This window comes from Vespula pensylvanica, chromosome 5 (genome assembly GCF_014466175.1).
Source record: "Vespula pensylvanica isolate Volc-1 chromosome 5, ASM1446617v1, whole genome shotgun sequence".
In the NCBI taxonomy this organism is placed as follows: Eukaryota; Metazoa; Arthropoda; class Insecta; order Hymenoptera; family Vespidae; genus Vespula; species Vespula pensylvanica.
In genome coordinates this window covers 7,113,943-7,132,682 of record NC_057689.1, presented here as the reverse complement: position 1 = coordinate 7,132,682, position 18,740 = coordinate 7,113,943, and the positions used below count along the sequence as shown (strand labels likewise).

General features: G+C 33.3%; 2 protein-coding genes across 4 annotated transcripts in view; one reads left to right on the top strand and one right to left on the bottom strand.

Annotated features, from left to right (window-relative positions):
* The window catches only part of LOC122629169 (odorant receptor 82a-like), a 20,203-nt gene extending 1,819 nt beyond the window's left edge, over positions 1–18,384 (bottom strand). Inside the window, exons 1-6 of one of the 2 annotated variants that reach the window (XM_043812275.1) lie at positions 2,279–2,741; positions 1,626–1,911; positions 1,192–1,291; positions 691–801; positions 463–618; positions 291–351 (exon numbers count right to left, since the gene is read on the bottom strand). In XM_043812275.1, the coding sequence (XP_043668210.1) occupies positions 301–351; positions 463–618; positions 691–801; positions 1,192–1,291; positions 1,626–1,911; positions 2,279–2,741 (1,167 nt within the window). In that variant the 3' untranslated portion in view covers positions 291–300. Of the gene's footprint in view, positions 1–290; positions 352–462; positions 619–690; positions 802–1,191; positions 1,292–1,625; positions 1,912–2,278; positions 2,742–17,721; positions 17,925–18,202 lie in introns of those variants that run through there. The other variant, XR_006327194.1, reaches the window with a different exon arrangement.
* On the top strand, positions 3,677–10,582 carry LOC122629167 (relaxin receptor 1-like). Of its 2 annotated transcripts, XM_043812268.1 has the most exons (22): positions 3,677–4,033; positions 4,468–4,512; positions 4,703–4,822; positions 4,939–5,010; positions 5,103–5,205; positions 5,294–5,365; positions 5,454–5,525; positions 5,596–5,739; positions 5,848–5,916; positions 6,004–6,075; positions 6,147–6,218; positions 6,300–6,371; positions 6,597–6,668; positions 6,929–7,000; positions 7,088–7,158; positions 7,261–7,422; positions 7,907–8,052; positions 8,357–8,507; positions 8,875–9,004; positions 9,127–9,317; positions 9,705–9,866; positions 10,006–10,582. In XM_043812268.1, exons 1-22 carry the CDS (start codon positions 3,946–3,948, stop codon positions 10,152–10,154), a joined length of 2,307 nt encoding a protein of 768 aa, XP_043668203.1. In that variant the 5' UTR covers positions 3,677–3,945; the 3' UTR covers positions 10,155–10,582. The 2 variants fall into 2 exon arrangements, with proteins under 2 accessions (XP_043668203.1, XP_043668204.1); XM_043812269.1 differs by lacking the exon at positions 4,468–4,512 and having other exon boundaries at positions 5,986–6,075.
* Positions 18,385–18,740: the final 356 nt, after the last annotated feature.

The window sequence follows — 18,740 nt, the reverse complement described above, 5'->3', positions numbered from 1 at the left end:
AAAAAAAAAAGAAAACGATATTGTAAAAGACGTCTCGATCGCATTCTTGCAGAAACGATCACGATTAGTAAAAAAAAAAATTACGAAAAAAGATTCATTCTGGAGGAATGCGAAGAACGTTGATCTCTTTTTTTTTTTTTGCCCTCTACTCCTACTCTTTCCTTTAGCGATCCCCCTAGCGTCTTACGGATTTACAGAAAAACCATAGAAATTGTATATAAATGAGATATATACATGTTCTTGCATTTTATTTTTAACAAGCAGAAAATTCGATCTAAATTTAATCTCACTTCACATTTGTTACGTGATAGTCCTCAAAACCGAGAGATAGGCCATAGAAGCTTTCATGATCTATAAAACAAGATATAAAATATAAAAACGAAGGAAAAAGAAGAAGAGAAGGGATTGAGTCTTTTTTGCGGTCGTCGAAAAAAAAAAAAAAAACAAATTCGTCGAACTTACGACAGCAAAAGTTTCGAGAGAAAAGACGTAGAATTGTCCAGCTGTTAGATAAGAAGGTCTTCTCGATCGAGCGATACAAAACATCATCGAACGTATTTCTTTTGCGGGTAATTCGTACCAATTCGTAAGATAACAACCCAAATCAATGGCGCTACTCTAAAAATGAAATTATAAAGGTACATCTTATAACATCGATTTTCTTCGTTCAACTACAAACTCAAAACTCACCTCCTCGATCAAACATTCTCCTAAAAAGCAATAACAAAACGCCAGAAGTACGACAGCACAGGAATATAAGACGAAGTGTATCGTGTTTAGATCTTTACCATTCTCCGACGTCTAAGCATACACACGTATACGCGTATACGCAAACACACGAATGATTTATTACGAATAAATATTTTACAAGATATAATCAATAAAATTATATCTGCTTAATTGTATATTTCATTATATGAAATATTATATTAGATATAAATGTTACGAATGATGTCAAATCCGGACAGAGATCATTCAAGTTTTTTAATTATTCATATTCATTTCTCGCTTTAACGAATTAATAAAAAGGTAGTAATCTTTATTAAACATTACGTTATATAAATTTTTAATGAAACGACACGATAGTAATACTTTGTAGTTATCGAATCGCGCTAATCATCGAATTTCATTTCTTCTATAAATCCTTTGAATATATACGTACGCGTATATAAACAGATTATGGTTTATTACCGTGAGTAATTGATAGGCCACAACGCAGAGAGAACATATCAAACCTAACGTCTGCACGAACATGAGAACACTGAAGGCATTTTTTAAAATCAAAGCCAACCTGCAAGAAAAATATTAAAATCTGCGAAATCCTTCGTTTGAAATGTGCCAAGAAAAGAAGAAATAAATATATAAATGAAAAAGAGTTCAACGATCTCATTTATCTAATAATTTGTTCAACCAATTAAAAAGATGTTAATTCAGAAAACTGTTCGTAGAGGATCGTAATAGAATGGAAAAAGTGAGAGAAAAAAGAGAATTTATATCGTCGATGACGTTTCATCGACGGAAGAATAAAAATTAAAAATAAATTTAACACGTCTCCTTTATCTTATCGCTCTTTTTTTTTTTTCCTTCTTTTTCTTCTCTTTCTCTCTAACAAAATCGAATCTCACCTTACGAGTTCGGCGTGTCGATCGATCAGAAGTTTCATTTCGTAATGATACTTTCCCATTTCTAGATTAACGTTTTTCAAACGATTTCCAAGAATCGATAATTGTCCGCATAGATAAAACGTTAAAGTGACGAGAAGACTGTCCGCACCAGTTGCACCTATGGTTAACATAGTACTGGCTGGTATCAACCAGATACAGAACATCGCGTACTTACGCGCATCTGTCACATCGTAGACGTAATTTATTCGTACTGGTAACTCGTACGGAAGGGTGCAATTATCGAAATCTGTGAAGAACAACAAAGTGAGATTTATATTATTTTCGAAAGATATTCGCGTCGATCGCTGATCGCTATCCCGGTTGCGATAATAATCTTTTCGTTCTTAAGAAAAAAAAAAAAAAAAAAAAAGAGAAAGAGAGAGAGAGAGAGAGAGAAAAAGAAGGAACCAAAAAAAAAATAAAAATTCGAAGCCAACAACGTTAGATCGAGATCGAGTTTACAACATCGATCATTTTCTTAGGATCTACGATCGTACAAAAAAGACTTCGTTCGACGAGTTCGGTAAATATAAATATTTATACATATTGTTATATTATTAATTATTATAATATTATATCTGTATAAATAATATTACACAAGGAATCTATCTTACTGGAAAGAATACATTCGAAAATCGGTTTGCAGTAAAACAAAGTGGGAACGAAGAAAAGAGACGTTGCCGAGGACGTTGTAAACATGGTAGCTGCCATATTATACCAAACGATTCTTTCTTTTTCGTTATTCGTTTGATATAATCCTCGGGATATATCTCTCTTGACAATCTCTAAGATTGGTAAAACTAGATGCATCTTCCATCGAAACATTAAAGCTTTTAAGATGATCAATATAGTTGGTAAAGAAAGCGTCACGTTTCGAAGAGTTTTGTCGAGATCGTGCAAACTTTGAAAAAGTCCAACGAGTTCTAAACAGGTGAATAGGACAACGTAAACGACGTAAAAAAAGAAACGAAAATCATTAGGATTTTCTGGCCAAAGTCCTGGTAAAGTTAGAAGCCTTTTACTCCAGGTCAATACTTTCTCGTCGTAAAAGAATTTCGTGTATTGTTTTATTCTCATACTTTTCTTTTTTTTTGTCCTAATTTAATAACGATTATTTGTTCCTTTTGTTTTGTAAATCTGTAGTATTATTATCTATTTGATAATATTAATTAATTATTATCTAAGTAATTAATAAAGTGGATTTGAGATTCCAGAGGTAGTTCGCTCGTCGAAGGTCGCTGAAAGACTGAAACATATTTTGGCGTTTATCTTAAAAGGAAACCTTCGTCGAAAATAAAGAAAAACAAGTATCGATAGGTAGATAGGTTATTATGTACGATCGATAAAGTTTCCTTATTAACGAATCGTTTACGTATTCTTGAGTTAGTTTCTTACGTTTTCACGAAGTTATCAGAGTAATAGTCGAATATGGATGAATAGTTTATGCTTCGGCACGAACTAAGAGATTTACACGTCCAACGAAATGTAATTTCTTACAAAAGTTTTTCGTTTCGAAAGAAACGTGTAGTAATAATCGTGAAAGATAGATGATCGTTCAAACTGTCGCTGAAAGATTACTTCCTTACGTTGTAGTTCGTGACAAAACGTTTTCCTCGAATATTATCCGAGAATAAAATGTTTTCTCGCTTTTGAAGATATATACGATAATAATTTAAACGAATAAATTTAGAAGTATTTTACTAGTATCTTTGATAATGATATACGGTGATAAACCAATGAAATATATATATATATATATGCAACGTTATCTAATACATCGTTATATCTTCTATAGGTATAGTGATTAAATGCAACCAATCAAGTTTAAATGTTTACCTTTGGATATAAAGATCGAAAGTGGAAAAAGTAGAAAGATTTCTAAAAGAAAACTAAAAATATATTTGTGAAGGAGTGAAAATGTATGGTAACGTATGCGATAAAATAAAGTGACACACACACACACACACACATAAAGCAAAAGAATCGTACGTTCGATCGATCGACAAAATTTGCAATGAAATCATGCGAATCGTCGAGAAAGGAAGGAGGACTTGCACGAGGACGAAGAGCGCGTGTGCGTGCGACTTGGAGCTTGCAACGAGAAAACGAATGCAACCAGTGCTATACGGTCTTGTGTCGAGAACAAATCGAACACGTGGAAGAATAAAAATCGACGAGAGTAGTGTTAATCAATATCATCGATCGTCTTGATTTTAACGATTAAAAAAATTGTCGAGATTGCCGGAGTATCTTTAGACAAAAGTTTTACCGTCAATGAACGATGATATACCGAAGGATTACAGCTATCGGTGCATCCTTGATCCTAACTGTCTTCATGCTCTTCCTAATTATGTATTATTTTAATCAAAGTAAGTATAATCATTTATATTTCACGTAAACACGAATTACTTTATATACTTATATAATCTTTTTTATCTCTCTCTCTCTCTCTCTCTCTCTCTCTCTCTCTCTCTCTCTCTCTCTCTCTCTCTCTTTCTCTCTCTCTTTCTCGCTCGCTCTTCGAAAAACGTATTACGAGTTTTATGAGATTGCTTTTACGTGTAACGTGTTTTTCGAGATTTGAAACGTTTCGAACTATTCTCGATTAGATAAAAACACCCTTCAGGACAAAAAGCCTGATGTAATTGTACGATCGATTACTCGAAAAAGGCAATTTAGTAATCAAACGAAATGGAATAATACTGTATTTCAAATGATAAAGAAATATATTCGAGTTAGAAATGAATCGAATTCATTTCTATAAATCAATCTTATTAACTTAATTTAATCTTACTTTCTGTAGGATCGATGAATCATTCACAGTCGATTCGTACAACGATGATGGACGGTAAATTGATTAAAAATTGATCTTTTCCAATTGACATTATCTGTTATTATATCGAGCAAAAAAAGAAAAAAAAAAATAATGAGAAATTTAAATACTTGATAAATCGACATTGGTGATCATTCGATTATTAATTTATTTGAGAAACTAATGATTTTGTTACTCAGCTGTATTATTCAAATCCTGATTATAGATAACTGTCCAATCGGTACGTTTCCCTGTTTGAATAGTACAATTTGCAAACCGCAAAGTAGTTGGTGTAACGGAGTAGAGGATTGTCCGTACGAGGACGATGAATCAACCGAGTTGTGTGGTAAGTTGCGACGTAACGAAGAAAAAATAAAACAGTAAAAAAAAAAAAAGAAAATGAAGATGAAACAATCACTTCCAATTTCTTTTAACGAGATAAACAATTCTTTCGCATTGTAGTCGATTTAAACGGAGATTGGAGTTGGTTCTTTAAACAGGATAAACTTGGAGAGATTCAATATAAAGATTGTGGTAATCAACGTTGTCTTATTGAAATTTCCTTTCGTATCATCCGTTAAACAAAATTAAGTATCTTTTTTGATTACTTTTATTATCGTTTATAGAGATCGTCAACAGTCCCGTAGGATGCATTTACAATCAATGTCATGCGACTTGCAAAGGATACGAAGAAATCCCACGGGATTTGTCATCGGAAATCGATCGATTGTACGATTCTATTATCTTCTTCGTTTATTTCATTATTGTATTGAGAAAAAAGAAATATCGAACGCATCTTTTTTTTTTTTTTTTCTAGAATTTTAACTAACAATTCCATAAGAAGCATTTCAGCCGATGCACTCGCGAGATACACGCGGCTGCATTTGTTGTAAGTTATTTTTTTAATTATTTCTTTTTTTTATCATATTCTAAATTACTCGCATTGCTTTTATCTATATTATCATCCATTTTTATAGATATCTCGATAATAATAATATAACCGAGATAGAGAAAGGAGCCTTCGTAAATCAAGCAAATTTAATTTGGCTGTAAGTAAAGATCTAAAGTTTATAGTTATTAACAATAAATATTATATCATAAATATTATCTCTCGATTAGTATCCTATCGGACAATAAATTAAACGTTATCGAAATTGGCGATTTCGCTGGTCTAATTAATTTGGAGACTCTCAGGGCCAAGGACAATCGATTGGTGGCAGCTGATTTGTCAGATTTCGAAAATAGTTCGAGTATGGATTTGATGTAAATAATTACGTATTATTTAATTTAAAGTATTTCATATAGGTATCTGTATCTACATAAATGTATATAAAATTCGTAAGAACGAGATCTAGACTACTTTTATTTCAGTGACTTTCGTAAGAATTTTTTAAACGAAACCAACTTCGTGCTCCCACGATTGCCGGTTTTAAGAGAAATGTAAGTCTTCGAAGACCCTTTATTAAATTTAATAACTGATAACGATAACTTATACCTCGTTATACGTAGATTAAAGTTACATTGCAGAATGTTGAGTGAGAATCATTTCGAGAGCATCACAGCGGACATGTTCAAGGGTGTGCCTGCTTTACAATCGTTGTAAGTACTATCATTAAACAAATTACTATGTGCTTCTATTAAAACAAAAAGAAATAATTGTTTTTACATAGGAACTTGGAACGTAATCACATAAAGACCATCGACGAGAATGCTTTTAAGAATCTAAAACAACTTCTCGAGCTGTAAGTATTCGAATAAATCGTTTTACATCGTCATAATACCGTGACACTAATAAATTACGATAAATAAACGGATTTTTTCAGTAAACTGGCACATAATTATATCACGATCTTGCATTTGAACGTATTTAAAGCTACGGTAAATCTCACGAAACTGTAAGTAAACCGTATTAAATCTTCTACGTGCCGCAAACGTATTTACTTCTACTTATACCATCGCAGATTACGATTAAACGAGTAACGTCACGTATCTTAATCTAATGAAAACTGCATCTCTTAATCGATTTTCTTGACCTTAATATACTGGTTCTTTTTTTATTTTTCTCTCTTTTTTCTTTTTTTTTTTTTTCAATGGATTATCCGAAGCTTTCGTAATTGCAGATTGATCGGTTATAATCCGATCGAGGATTTCTCTATGGATGTGCTGATTCCTCTGACGAATCTACGATCACTGTAGGTTTTATTTCGTTTTAATAATTCTTCCCTTCAGGAGTTGGGTATTAATCGAATTAATTCCATTTTTTCTTCTTTTTCTTCAATCGACCATATTATAAATCAAGATTCTAAAACAAATTTATTCGAGTTCGCTTTAAAATTTCATCTCTCATTCGTTGTTTCTAATTATATCCAACTCCGATTCCGATTTCCTCTTTTTAATATATATAAATATAATATATAAATATAAAATATGTCTGTTTCTTTCTTTATTTCAGCGGAGTCCAAGAGATTAATATGGACAATTTAAACAAGGACTCGTTCAACGTGTTTGACAACTTGGACTTTATGTAAATTAACTCGTATCGTTATGAACGTGATTTTCGTTTCTTTGCTTTGTTTCTATCTATACTCTTGCTCGTTTTTCTTTCTGACAGATACTTTCAAAAATTTCATTACTGTATGACGTTTGCATCGATGGTACAAAAGTGTTCGCCAACCAGCGACGGTAAGTTACAATTTATAGATTTGTACAAGTGAAAAGAAAACAAAGTTCTTACATCGTATCTTCATTTATTTATTTATTTATTTATTTTTTTTTTTGGAAAAGGTCTTTCGTCCTTGTCGCACTTGCTAGGGACAACTATGTTGAAGGGTGCAGTCTGGGGAATATCCTGCATAACTTGCATAGGCAATGCACTTGTACTTTGGGAACGATTCACTGCGAAAGATGAGAATCGTGTTTTGAGTATACTGATTCGAAATCTAGCCGGTTCGTAATCAAAATATATTCACTAAAAATATTATTTGATCATTATCACGACGGATTTAATATAAAATCAATAATTTCATTTTAAAACACGCGCACATATATATATATATATATTTTTTTTTTTCATTATATTATTTTATTGATTAATATTAAATCGTGGTATCGGTGAAAGTCATTAATGAATCAATAATAATAATTAAGAATATTTAAATATCGATAAATAAAATATATCAAATAGCTACTGATTAGTCTGAATACGTTCTCGAACGATGAAATAAATCATTAAAGGAAAAAAAAACCTTTATAATAAAAGGTATGTAACGCTATATGCCTCGACACAGAATGCTATTCTACGCTTCGCGATATTATTAACCGATACGATTTACAACACGGCGTAACGATGATCCACCGACGATATGAACCCAACTATAAATCATAGAACCGTTGGCTATAGCAATAGCATTGTGCGTAATCCCTTTTACAGTGTCCGACATGCTGATGGGCGTATACTTGTTCATAATCGCTCTGGTAGACTTGCAGTTCCGTGATAACTACAATAAGGAAGCTAGCTCATGGATGTCCTCTTGGGTGTGCACCTTTCTTGGAGTTTTAGCGATGATCTCGTCAGAAGTAAGAACGTCGTAATTCTTATATAAATCTTTCTAAAATAGTTATTTATAAGTAATAACTTTTATCAATGGTTACCAAGCGATTTAACGTTCTTCGTTATTATTGAATTAAAAAGTATACAAATTATAGAAAGAATATATAAAACGTGTGCATCCATATACGTATATATATATATATATATGTATATAAAACTATGAACTACTTAATCAAATGAAATTCAGATAAGAGCCGAGAGAGAAAACATAGGCATCTCTCTTTAATTAAATAAATATCTAACTAATTGAACGTTGAAACGATCTCTAAGGTATCAGTGCTTATCCTATCGTTTATGTCCGTTGAACGATTCGTACTGATCGCCGCACCGTTGAAAGGTCATCGTGCTATGAGGCCACAGACAGCAGCAGCATCGATGATGTTTATATGGATCACTGGTTTTATACTCGCTGTAATTCCAGGTATATACGCACACACATATGGTAGATACAATGTTAGTATAGATTATTCGCTGAGCTATAAAGACTTTCTTTCTATTTCTCTTTCTTCTTTTTTGTTCTCTTTTCTTTTCATTTATTTCCGCTTATCGCGAACGTAAAATACAATTTGTCGTTTAATCAAATTCCTCGTAGATTATTTTCTTTGAGTATCATTCGTTTTCTTTTTTTTCTTTCTTTTTTTTTTTTTTTTATCATTGTATTATATTATATCAATTATTATAGACTATACTAACTATAAAGATAGGTCATTTGAAACCATGACGGTACATCGTCTGATTCTCCTTTCTTTCTAATCATAATAATATAAATGATAATATCTATTACACAGTCATTCTATGGAGAAACAGCACAAGATTTTATGGGGCGAACGGTATGTGTTTTCCATTGCACATAGACGATCCTTACTCGATCGGATGGCAGTATTCCGCATTCATATTTTTAGGAGTTAACTTGTTGGGGTAAGAGTCGACAATATCCCGTTAGAAAATAATTCGTTGGTTAATCGACGGAACTCCAGTTAATACGATTTAATCTATTTCGACTAACGATACTCCCATTGAAACCCGATTAAAATACGCAGGCTGATAACTATCGGATACGTTTATGCTGGCATGTTCGCAAGCGTTTGGAAAACTCGTCACGCAACCCCATTATCAGTCGGCGATATGGAATTTGCTTTAAGATTCTTCTTGATCGTCTTAACGGACGCAACTTGTTGGGCACCGATTATCGTTTTGAAAATCTTGGCCATGATGAGGTATCCTGTACCAGGTATACATAAATCTATCTAATTTTCTATCATGGTGATATATGTAAAGTAGTAATGATAGTGCTTTCATAAGATTCTTTCATTCTCCTACACACAGAGAGAGAGAGAGAGAGAGAGAGAGAGAGAGAGAAAGAGAGAGAGAGAGAGAGAGAGAAAGAGAGAGAGAGAGAGAAAGAAATTTTTTCAAAAAAATATTTTCTCGTATATGTACGACGATAATAACAATGATAATATCGTTTTAATACGATATACGAATAGATATATTCTCGTTGAAAGGAACACGCGACAAAAGTACCAAACTAGGCACTATGATTACTTTCGATTTACTATACCGACATATTTCATCGATCATTTCTAGATCTTCCAACGATCACACGCTTCCTTTCTAGCGGAACTTCACGCCTGGGTCGTCGTATTCATACTTCCCGTAAACAGCGCTGTGAATCCACTCTTGTATACTTTCACAACACCGAAATTTCGTGAAAGATTACTTTATATCGATTGCTTGAACAAAATAAGAAATTACGTAACGAGGAAACACTCGTCGCAAGGTTTGTAGTAACCATTAGAATTAATCAGATTCGAAGTAACGAAGAGTAATTGAAAATATCTCGTTTAAATAGGATGAATATGTCTCCGTTAAACTATGATATCATTTTCCATATATTTTTTTCTTTCGTTCCTTTTCAGAGTCTCAAATGTCTATTACATCTAGCAGCAAGAATCTAATGTTCTCGATAACGTCTAGTAAGAAGAACGATCCCGAGAAGATACCACCATCCTTGATGATAGTAGAAGATGATTGGAACGACGAGATTATGCGGCGTATCGTGAAATAATTTCGTTCTATTTACAATTCTTTTTTCACGAATCGTCCGTTACACGCTTAATACCGTTTCACCATGTTCCGATCTAATGAGATTTCGGCAAAGATTATAATAATATTCCATGGTAGCTACGTCCTATAATATACTATGCATCGTAGAACGGAGCTTCTTAAAGTATTAGAAATAAATCAGTATATGCGGATACATATATAAATAAGATCTCGTCGAACATTCAATGGGAAAACTCGGGCTCGTTTCAACCTGACCAGGAGGATATCCGCCTACGTGGAGAGATCGTGCTTTATGCCGTTCATAAAATATTCCAAACGAGGATCGCGAATGCATTTGCGAAATTTATGGCACCGTCTCAGATCTATCGGAGAATCGTGTTCGGCCTGGCGACTCCGTTAGAAGCAAAATATACTTGCGAATATTGCTGCCGCCACTTGTTGTAACCCCCTCATACTACTCCTCCTCCTCCTCCTCCTCCTCCTCCTCTTTTATCTCTACTGCCCTCTATTTTCTTTCTCTCTTTTCTCCGCGACTATACACTCATTATTTTTATCGTCATCGAGAGAAAGGGAAATATCTCTTTTTGAGTGTCGCCTCGGTCTACGTATCTGTCCAACTTTTCAACGTAGGATAGATTTGATATGTATTTACACAAACATGTGTGTGTGTGTGTGTGTGTGTGTGTGTATGTGTATAGATATATCTTTCTCTCTTTCTCCTTTTCTCTATGTAAACATCGTAAATTTATCTCATATATACACCCCAAGTAAGATTTTCTTGCTATTGATCATTCGTAAAGATCTAACGGAGCGATGATCTCGCAAAATAATTTTCCCTTTGAAATTGAATAAGAAACGAATCGGTAAGGAAGCGGCATCGATAAAAAATTATAATCAACCTATCGATTCCGTGCTAACGAGCCGGTTAATTCCATTAGTTCTTCGAGTATGGTACTCCTCGATCGTTAAGTCCGAAGGTGTAACCCGCTGAAAGCGATCGAAGCCGACGTGGCTGCCATCGTAAATCATCGAGAGGCGATAGGAAAAAGAAAAAAGAAAGAAAGGAAGAAAGAAAAAAACGATAAAAACGAAGAAAGGAAGAAGAAAGGTTCGTCCTAAGAATCGTCTGTTCGAGTGACCAATGATTTCAAGGTAATTTATGGTGGTTGGATAGCCGATAAAATGAGACAGTTAAAAAGTATCGACAATCGAGATACTATTTTCCAAGTAATTTTCGAATTCGATGTGGCTGTATGTATTATGTAAGCATAATATAAGTAAATTGATTATTACCAGTGATGTTACAGTACAGTACGTTATAATATTTTCTATTATCGTAATAAGTCCTTTTAGTAATTCTTTGTGCAACAACCTTCTGAAGGTCTTCATCTTAAAGTTTCTCATCGAAATCACGATGTAAAGTCGGAAAGAGAGTGAAAGGCCGCTCCAGATCCGTTTGCAGATTCGAGACGAGAGTGTTGCGCTAAGAAAGAGTGTTCAACGAGGAGGAGGAGGAGGAGGATGGAGAATGATGATGTCGAAAGCGCATGCCACCGATTCGTTCATCTTACGACTCGATCGTGCGAAAGGAATAACTTCTTCTTTGGCGTGGTACGAATATACTAAAGAGAGAAAATATTCATATCACAGACAATTACTGTTCTTCGTTCGTATGTTACTTATCTTGCATACTGTGTGCCGTTAATAAACTGAGTGATAATAAATAAGTAAAAATAAAGAGATAAATAAAGAAACGAATAAATGGAATTTCGAATTTCGTTTCTACGAAAAGAACGAATTTTAATATTATTAGTTAATTATATCCTTCGATCGTGTTCCTTACTTTCTTCGTTTATATAAAAAGAGAAAGAATCATTCAGAAAAAAAAAGAAAAGAAAAGAGGAAAGAAAAAGAAAGAAGACGAATTTATGAATTGGAAGAATTAATTCACGCTCGATAATAATATTATACGAAATCAATTATATTCTGAAAAAAATATAAATAGAAATATATATATATATATATATCCACGTTTACTCGAATAAATTGATACTCCTATTAATCCTGTAGAAACGTTGATATTTACAGTCTCCCGAGAAGAAGAAGAAGAAGAAGAAGAAGAAGAAGAAGAAGAAGAAGAAGAAGAAAATGAAGAAGAGAGGGTCTTCTGTCGTCCCGAAACGTATATTAGCCGATAAATATTCGGAGAAAGAGAAAGACAGAAAGAGAGAAAGACAGAAAGAGAGAAAGAGATAGACGCCTACGACGAAGTGTAGGGGTAGCGAAGCGTGACTTTCTCGCTGGCAAACGCGACCAAAGCCTCTCGACTTAGAGAATTGATCGCGAGCTAAAGTAAAGCAAATTGACTGGGCGACGTATTAAATACTCTTTAACGGCCATCCAAACGTTTCCTGGAGAAGATTTTAGAACATTTCAACATGGCCCATACAACAAACTAAAGAAGAAGTGTCTGTCGCCAAAACACACGAAAAGCATTGGACCGTCGCTCGTTAAATCACGTTACCGTATGCTACTAGTTACGAAGGAGGACATATACACACGCATACAATCACAAAAACACATGATTTCCGCATTGTAACTCTTCTACGCATTTTTCTCTTCTTCTCTTTCTTACTTTCTTTCTTTCTTTTTTCTCCTTTTCTTTCTTTTCTTTTTTTTTCTTGTCTTTCACTCTTTCTCGAGCACATTGAAATTCGTGGAAGTAGCGGGTTAATTAAACACGCGTGTTTTTTTTTCTTAATCCACCACGGAAGACTATGCAAATCGAGTAATAGATAAATACGTACGTAGTTGCGTCAGTATCGTGAATGAAACGATATGATAAGATCGATAGCTGTTACCTTTCTAACGCTAAGAGATTAAGAAAGATTACTGATGAAGAGAGAAATACGTAGATATCTCTCTTTCTCTCTCTCTCTCTCTTATTTTCTTGATAACAATCCAAACGTTTCTTCCTAATCTCTCCCATATATTTTCAAAGGATACGAATAATTTCTAGGATATATAAAAATCATTTTATAAATCATAGTATAAATGTATCTAATATATCTACTCGTTATAATAGTCTCTTTCTCTCCCCACTCCTTCTCTCTTTCTCTCTCTCTCTCTCTCTCTCTCTCTCTTTTTAACATTCCGTTATTGTTAATTTAAAGTATATCGAGAAGAAAAAATCGAGTGGACTCTTAAATCACGCGATATCTGGATCTCGATCGAGTTCATTATATTGCGTGGGTGTTTTGAAGAAGATAGCGAATAACAAGGAAAGATATAGAAAGAGAGAAACATAGATATACACACAGACACACAGTGTTATACAAAGTGGAAATATATATCGTCGTGTTTGGACTCCCGAGAGATTTGTCTTACATTCGGCCAGCGGAAAAACGCTAAAGCGGAGGCGGCACAACGTTTTAGCGTGCGCGTTTGAACCGTCCACGGACGGTTAGCCGACGCGGAACGGTATTCGAATGCATTTGGATAATTTAGTTGGAGAACGAATGGAGCCCTAACAATAGGTTTTCAAGTCCGCTTATCGTGTTAGATCGGACAAGCCGAACCTCTCTCGCGTGGCACGCCATGCTACGGTTTTATAAGCTTTGCTCTGTACACCCTGGAGAAAGTACTCGATTATATCGAGCAGAGATCAACTATGACCTCAAACGGCAGCCTCGCGCGTCGTGAAATCGTATCGATCGAACAAAAATGAGAAAAAGGAAAGAAGCTTCGCGAAGAAAAGAAGCTTAACCACCAAAACGATGTTTCGATTTAAAAGGACTCTTCGATTTTCTTCTATTATTATTAAAATATAATTAGAAAACGTCGATGTTTCGTTTCATTCATTGTTTTCAGAATGATATCTATAAAATTGACAAGAAAAAGAATTCATACGAATAAGGCGATTGTGACGATCGTATTTATTTATTTTCAACGAATTGTTTCGAGTATTCTATGTCGAAAAGAAATACTATATCGATATAAATTAATATACGTGTATCTCTATATGTATATTAAAGATATATATATATATATATATCGATCTATTCGATTTACTCTCGTGCTCGGACGTATTCTATCGTGCGTTTTATTGGAAAGGGGCAAGGCCGATCGGTTCGAAGACCAGCTTGCCGCACGATTTCATTATCGATCGTGACATTTTGCTTCCTCCTCTCGATCCACTTCTCTTCGTAGCGTATATAACAGATAGCTAGCGACGTTCCTTTGGTAAAAGTCTCGATACTCGAAGTAGAAGAAACAGAAGAAGAAGAAAAAACGTAAGAAGAAGAAGAAGAAGAAGAAGAGAACTCGAGGACATAAAGCACCGAGCTACATATCTCGATTCTTAGACACGAGAAGGGAGCGTTCGTAAATCGGCAATAACGATTCGCCGATTAGACGTCCGACAAAAAAGGAACACTATCGATCCACCCTCTCTCGATCGTTTATAAAACATTAACGATCTCACGATGGATTCCTCGAGCGAAAGTCTCCTCGTCGTGATCTCGACTCGATCGACGAACACCGCCTTGGAATTCTGGAAGCGTGCCGACTCCCTCCAGCACTTAAATCACACAATTGTTCCGCTTGAATGCTTTCCAGGTTCTTTGAAATTGCTGTCTGATGGTTATCGATCGTGCTGTGTCATAATATGCCGCGGAAACCGCTTTCGGCTTTTTTAATATCAAGAGGAGACACCCTTTTATCGATTTAACATTTTAATATAAATGTATAGAAATATATATATATATATATATGTTTATGTTAAATGTATCACCTCTCAATTTAAAAAGATCTAATACTAGAATACACCGACGTTTTATTATTTATTTATAGACAGGGATATTGTTTCGAATAGAATAAGAGAAATCGATCGATAGTTACTATCTAGTATGATTTTGTAGCGAATAGATAAGAAAACAGATTTCTTCCTAACGTGTTTTAAAAAGATAGAAAGATATACGTACATACACGTATATCCTGTATCTATTTGATACACCTTCTCTTGAAGGGGAATAAATAAAATTAAAGAAAAGAAAAATTAGAAAAAGAAAAGAAAACAAGAAAACCATGAAAAATGTCAAACGACGGTGGCAATCATCGAAAGCAGAAAAATCGACAAAGGACAAGTCGCACACGCTTGAACCCGATTTACAAGTCGGAATTGTAGGTTAGCTTTATATCGTAGTCTTGAAATGATTGCTTTCGAACGATAGAAACGAAGGCGCGTGCCGTGTTTCTCGAAGACCATAGGTTTCATGTTGTATTTTATTCAATACCGAAACCATTCGATCCGATCGAATCGATTCGAAATGATTTCTACCGCGACGATTCCGAGGATAGCCTCCAGTCGTAGATAATATTCCTTTATGCGATCGATCGTTGCTTATTGTCGTGATTCCGATTCGATATGATCTCGAAACGAGAAAGGAGAAAGAAAGAGAGATAAGATTTGTAGATATGCATAAAAGGAAATCTTATAAATCAGAAATAATCATTTTCCGTGGGAATTATAGCACTTATATTTTCATTTCACTTGAATTTCATACTAATGAAAATATAATTTCAACGTATCCACGTATGTATTTGTTATTTATGAGATGCATTATATTCCTTATTTATGAGAATGATATGTGTTATTTTAAAATTCTTTCTTTCTTTCTTTCTTTCTTTCTTTTTGTTCATATGACCCTAATTGTACAGCATCCGGAAAAATTTTTATGTCTGGATAAACAAGCACGAAGGAAGGGATGAAATCGGCGCTAACTCAGCAAAACGCGAACGTAATCTTCCTTCCCACGATTACTCAGAATAAAAATTTCTTTTGAATCGAAGTCACGCGAACGAGTGACGCGGTACAGACTGGAATGGACCAAGACATGCGGGTTTTACGTCTCTTCTTCGTCTCGAAGACACGAATCTCGGACGATAATGCGAAGAACGAGTTTAAGTCGAAGTTGATAGAAAATCTCTAATGCTTCGTACTATTAATCTTATTCTTATTATTACTATTACTGCAATTAAAACGAATTTATAGAAGAACGTATTTAATTTTCTTTTCCAATTCTATAAAATATTATGCAATTTAAATTGATCCATATAAAGAATAACAATACATATTGTTCATTCCATTTCAAATTTACGTAGAAAAATTGGTTTTTAAATTCATAATTATTTATATATCAATAATGAATATTTATCTTGATATCAATCTTAATTCTTATTTAAAATATAATATCCACTATATATATATATATATATATATATATATATGTATCTCATATAATATAATTATATAATACATATTATATTATACTATATTATATTATATTATATATACACATACAAAAATAATTAATCTCTTCTTTTTTCTCAAACATCACTTAATCCTTACTTAAAACATAATATCGTTCATATCCTTATTTAAAATATAATATTAACTATCTAGTTATATTAAAACGAACGAAACCGAAGGACAATCGATTTTCTACGTTGTAATCTTCGTTTATCCGTGCTTCCAGGCGATCCTTTTATAGATTCGACGTCCGTAATCGAATTAAACGGAAGACCGTGACGATCTCGATCGACGCGAGCAAGAGAACACTTTACCAAAGGCTTCTTCTTTCTTTAAGGATACGAGAGGAGAAGGAATGAAGAGGAGAATGAAAAGGAGGAAGGGAAAGGACGAGAGCGTATATCGGGTGCGCACATCCAGCCATTACCTTCTATTACGTTGCATTACGTTTCATTACGCGCTCGAAGGAACATCGGGAGGCGTTCGCAACATCCAAAGGAGGAAACAGGTAATGAGAGGATCACCGGCATCCTGCCGATAATAATTGCTTTCATTGTGGATACATTGATATGAGAGATGGAGTCTATCTACCGGGTGAGATGATCGTAGGGTACGCGATAAATGCTCTTATAAATTATAATATAGATATGTTATTTTCTTCTTTTTCTCCTTTCCAACAATTTTTATATTAATTTTCTTAAATATACAACGTGATCGCCATTTTTCAACGTGCTCAATGAATATATATATATATATATATATCATAGGTAGGAACGTAGAATTTATTTTATTTTTTAATAACAATATCTATATTGTTTAGATTGTCAAATATGTTACGAATTGTCTACTTTGATATTAGATATTTATTAATTTATGTTAATAAATGTTATTAATAATTCGTGAAAGAAATATGAAGAACCTTGGAGAAGTCGATAGGAAAAATATTGTCCTTCATTCGCGCCTCTATTGTTTCACTTCTTTTCGAATGTAAGACAATACTTTATCTATCAATCTATATCGAAATAAGAAGCTTGGACTCTTCAATGAATACATATATAATAGATATACGTACATATACACAGACATAGACATATGAAAACGATCCGTCGAGAAACCTATATAATATATATATGTACACGTATACATATGTACACACACACACATATATATATATATATAAAGTTTTTATGAACGTTCGACGTTATGTTATACGTTTGTGTAAATGTGAGTAAAAGAGTTCTTTTTTTTAATCGCCTACCTTAGCATTGTGAACAGAAATTTTTCCAAGAAATTATATGTGTCAGTAGGCCAACTCTTCTTCCGAGAATTTATATAGGTCAGTACTGTCTGTCGTCCATTCTTTTTCTCCTTCTTCTTTTTCTCGTTCTTTTTCTTCTCCTTTCTTTTTTCTTCTTGTTCTTCTTTTAGAAAAATCAGTCGTACATTTTCGACGATTCCAAACTATAAACAAATTAATATTATTAATTATATATATATAATATAAAATAATTTATAATATATATATATATATATAAAACTTTATTCATATAAAAAAAATATATATATAAATAATTTGTTACATATAAATGATATAATTACATTTATATATAAAAATTGTAAAAGAAGAAATATCAATGCTTCCGAACCTTAATGACAAAGTACGAATTTTATACATTGAATAAAATGACAGTTAGGACACAAGAAATATTTATAATTTAATGGAAATAATTTATTTCTACCTGTTAGTAGGTCTACATCTATCGCTTGTTCTTAGGTCTAATATATCTAAAGATATACTGACATTGAGATCAATAGTAAACATGTAAATACGCGCAATGAGCTCTCTTTCGAAGAAAGTTTTTCTTCGATAACGTAATCAAAATAATCATTTGTTTGGGTTCTCTTTAGCCTTGAACCGAACTCGAACGTTCGGCTTTCCGTCTCATTCGAACGAAATACTTGGTAAGGTAAACATCTCCGTTAATAGATCTCCGTCTCCGCGAATTTCTTCCTTTATAATTTTCTACGATAATTAGATATACGAATTAGATATACGAATTAGATATACGATAATAGTTATATAATTTCTCATCATTTATATTAAGCGCATATTTTATTTAATAAGTTCGATATATATATATATATATATATATATATATATATATATATATATACGTATACGAGTTTAAAAATATTTCTAGATACACGTACATACATACATATATAGATTGGTAGGAATATACGTATCAATACTCCGTATAGATAATACTTATACAA

Coding starts and splice junctions, on each gene's coding strand:
- LOC122629167 (XM_043812268.1), top strand. CDS start 3,946: ATGATATACCGAAGGATTACAGCTATCGGTGCATCCTTGATCCTAACT. Junction 5,206..5,293: donor TCATCGGAAATCGATCGATT/GTACGATTCTAT, acceptor TTTTTTTTCTAG/AATTTTAACTAACAATTCCA. Junction 8,053..8,356: donor TAGCGATGATCTCGTCAGAA/GTAAGAACGTCG, acceptor ACGATCTCTAAG/GTATCAGTGCTTATCCTATC.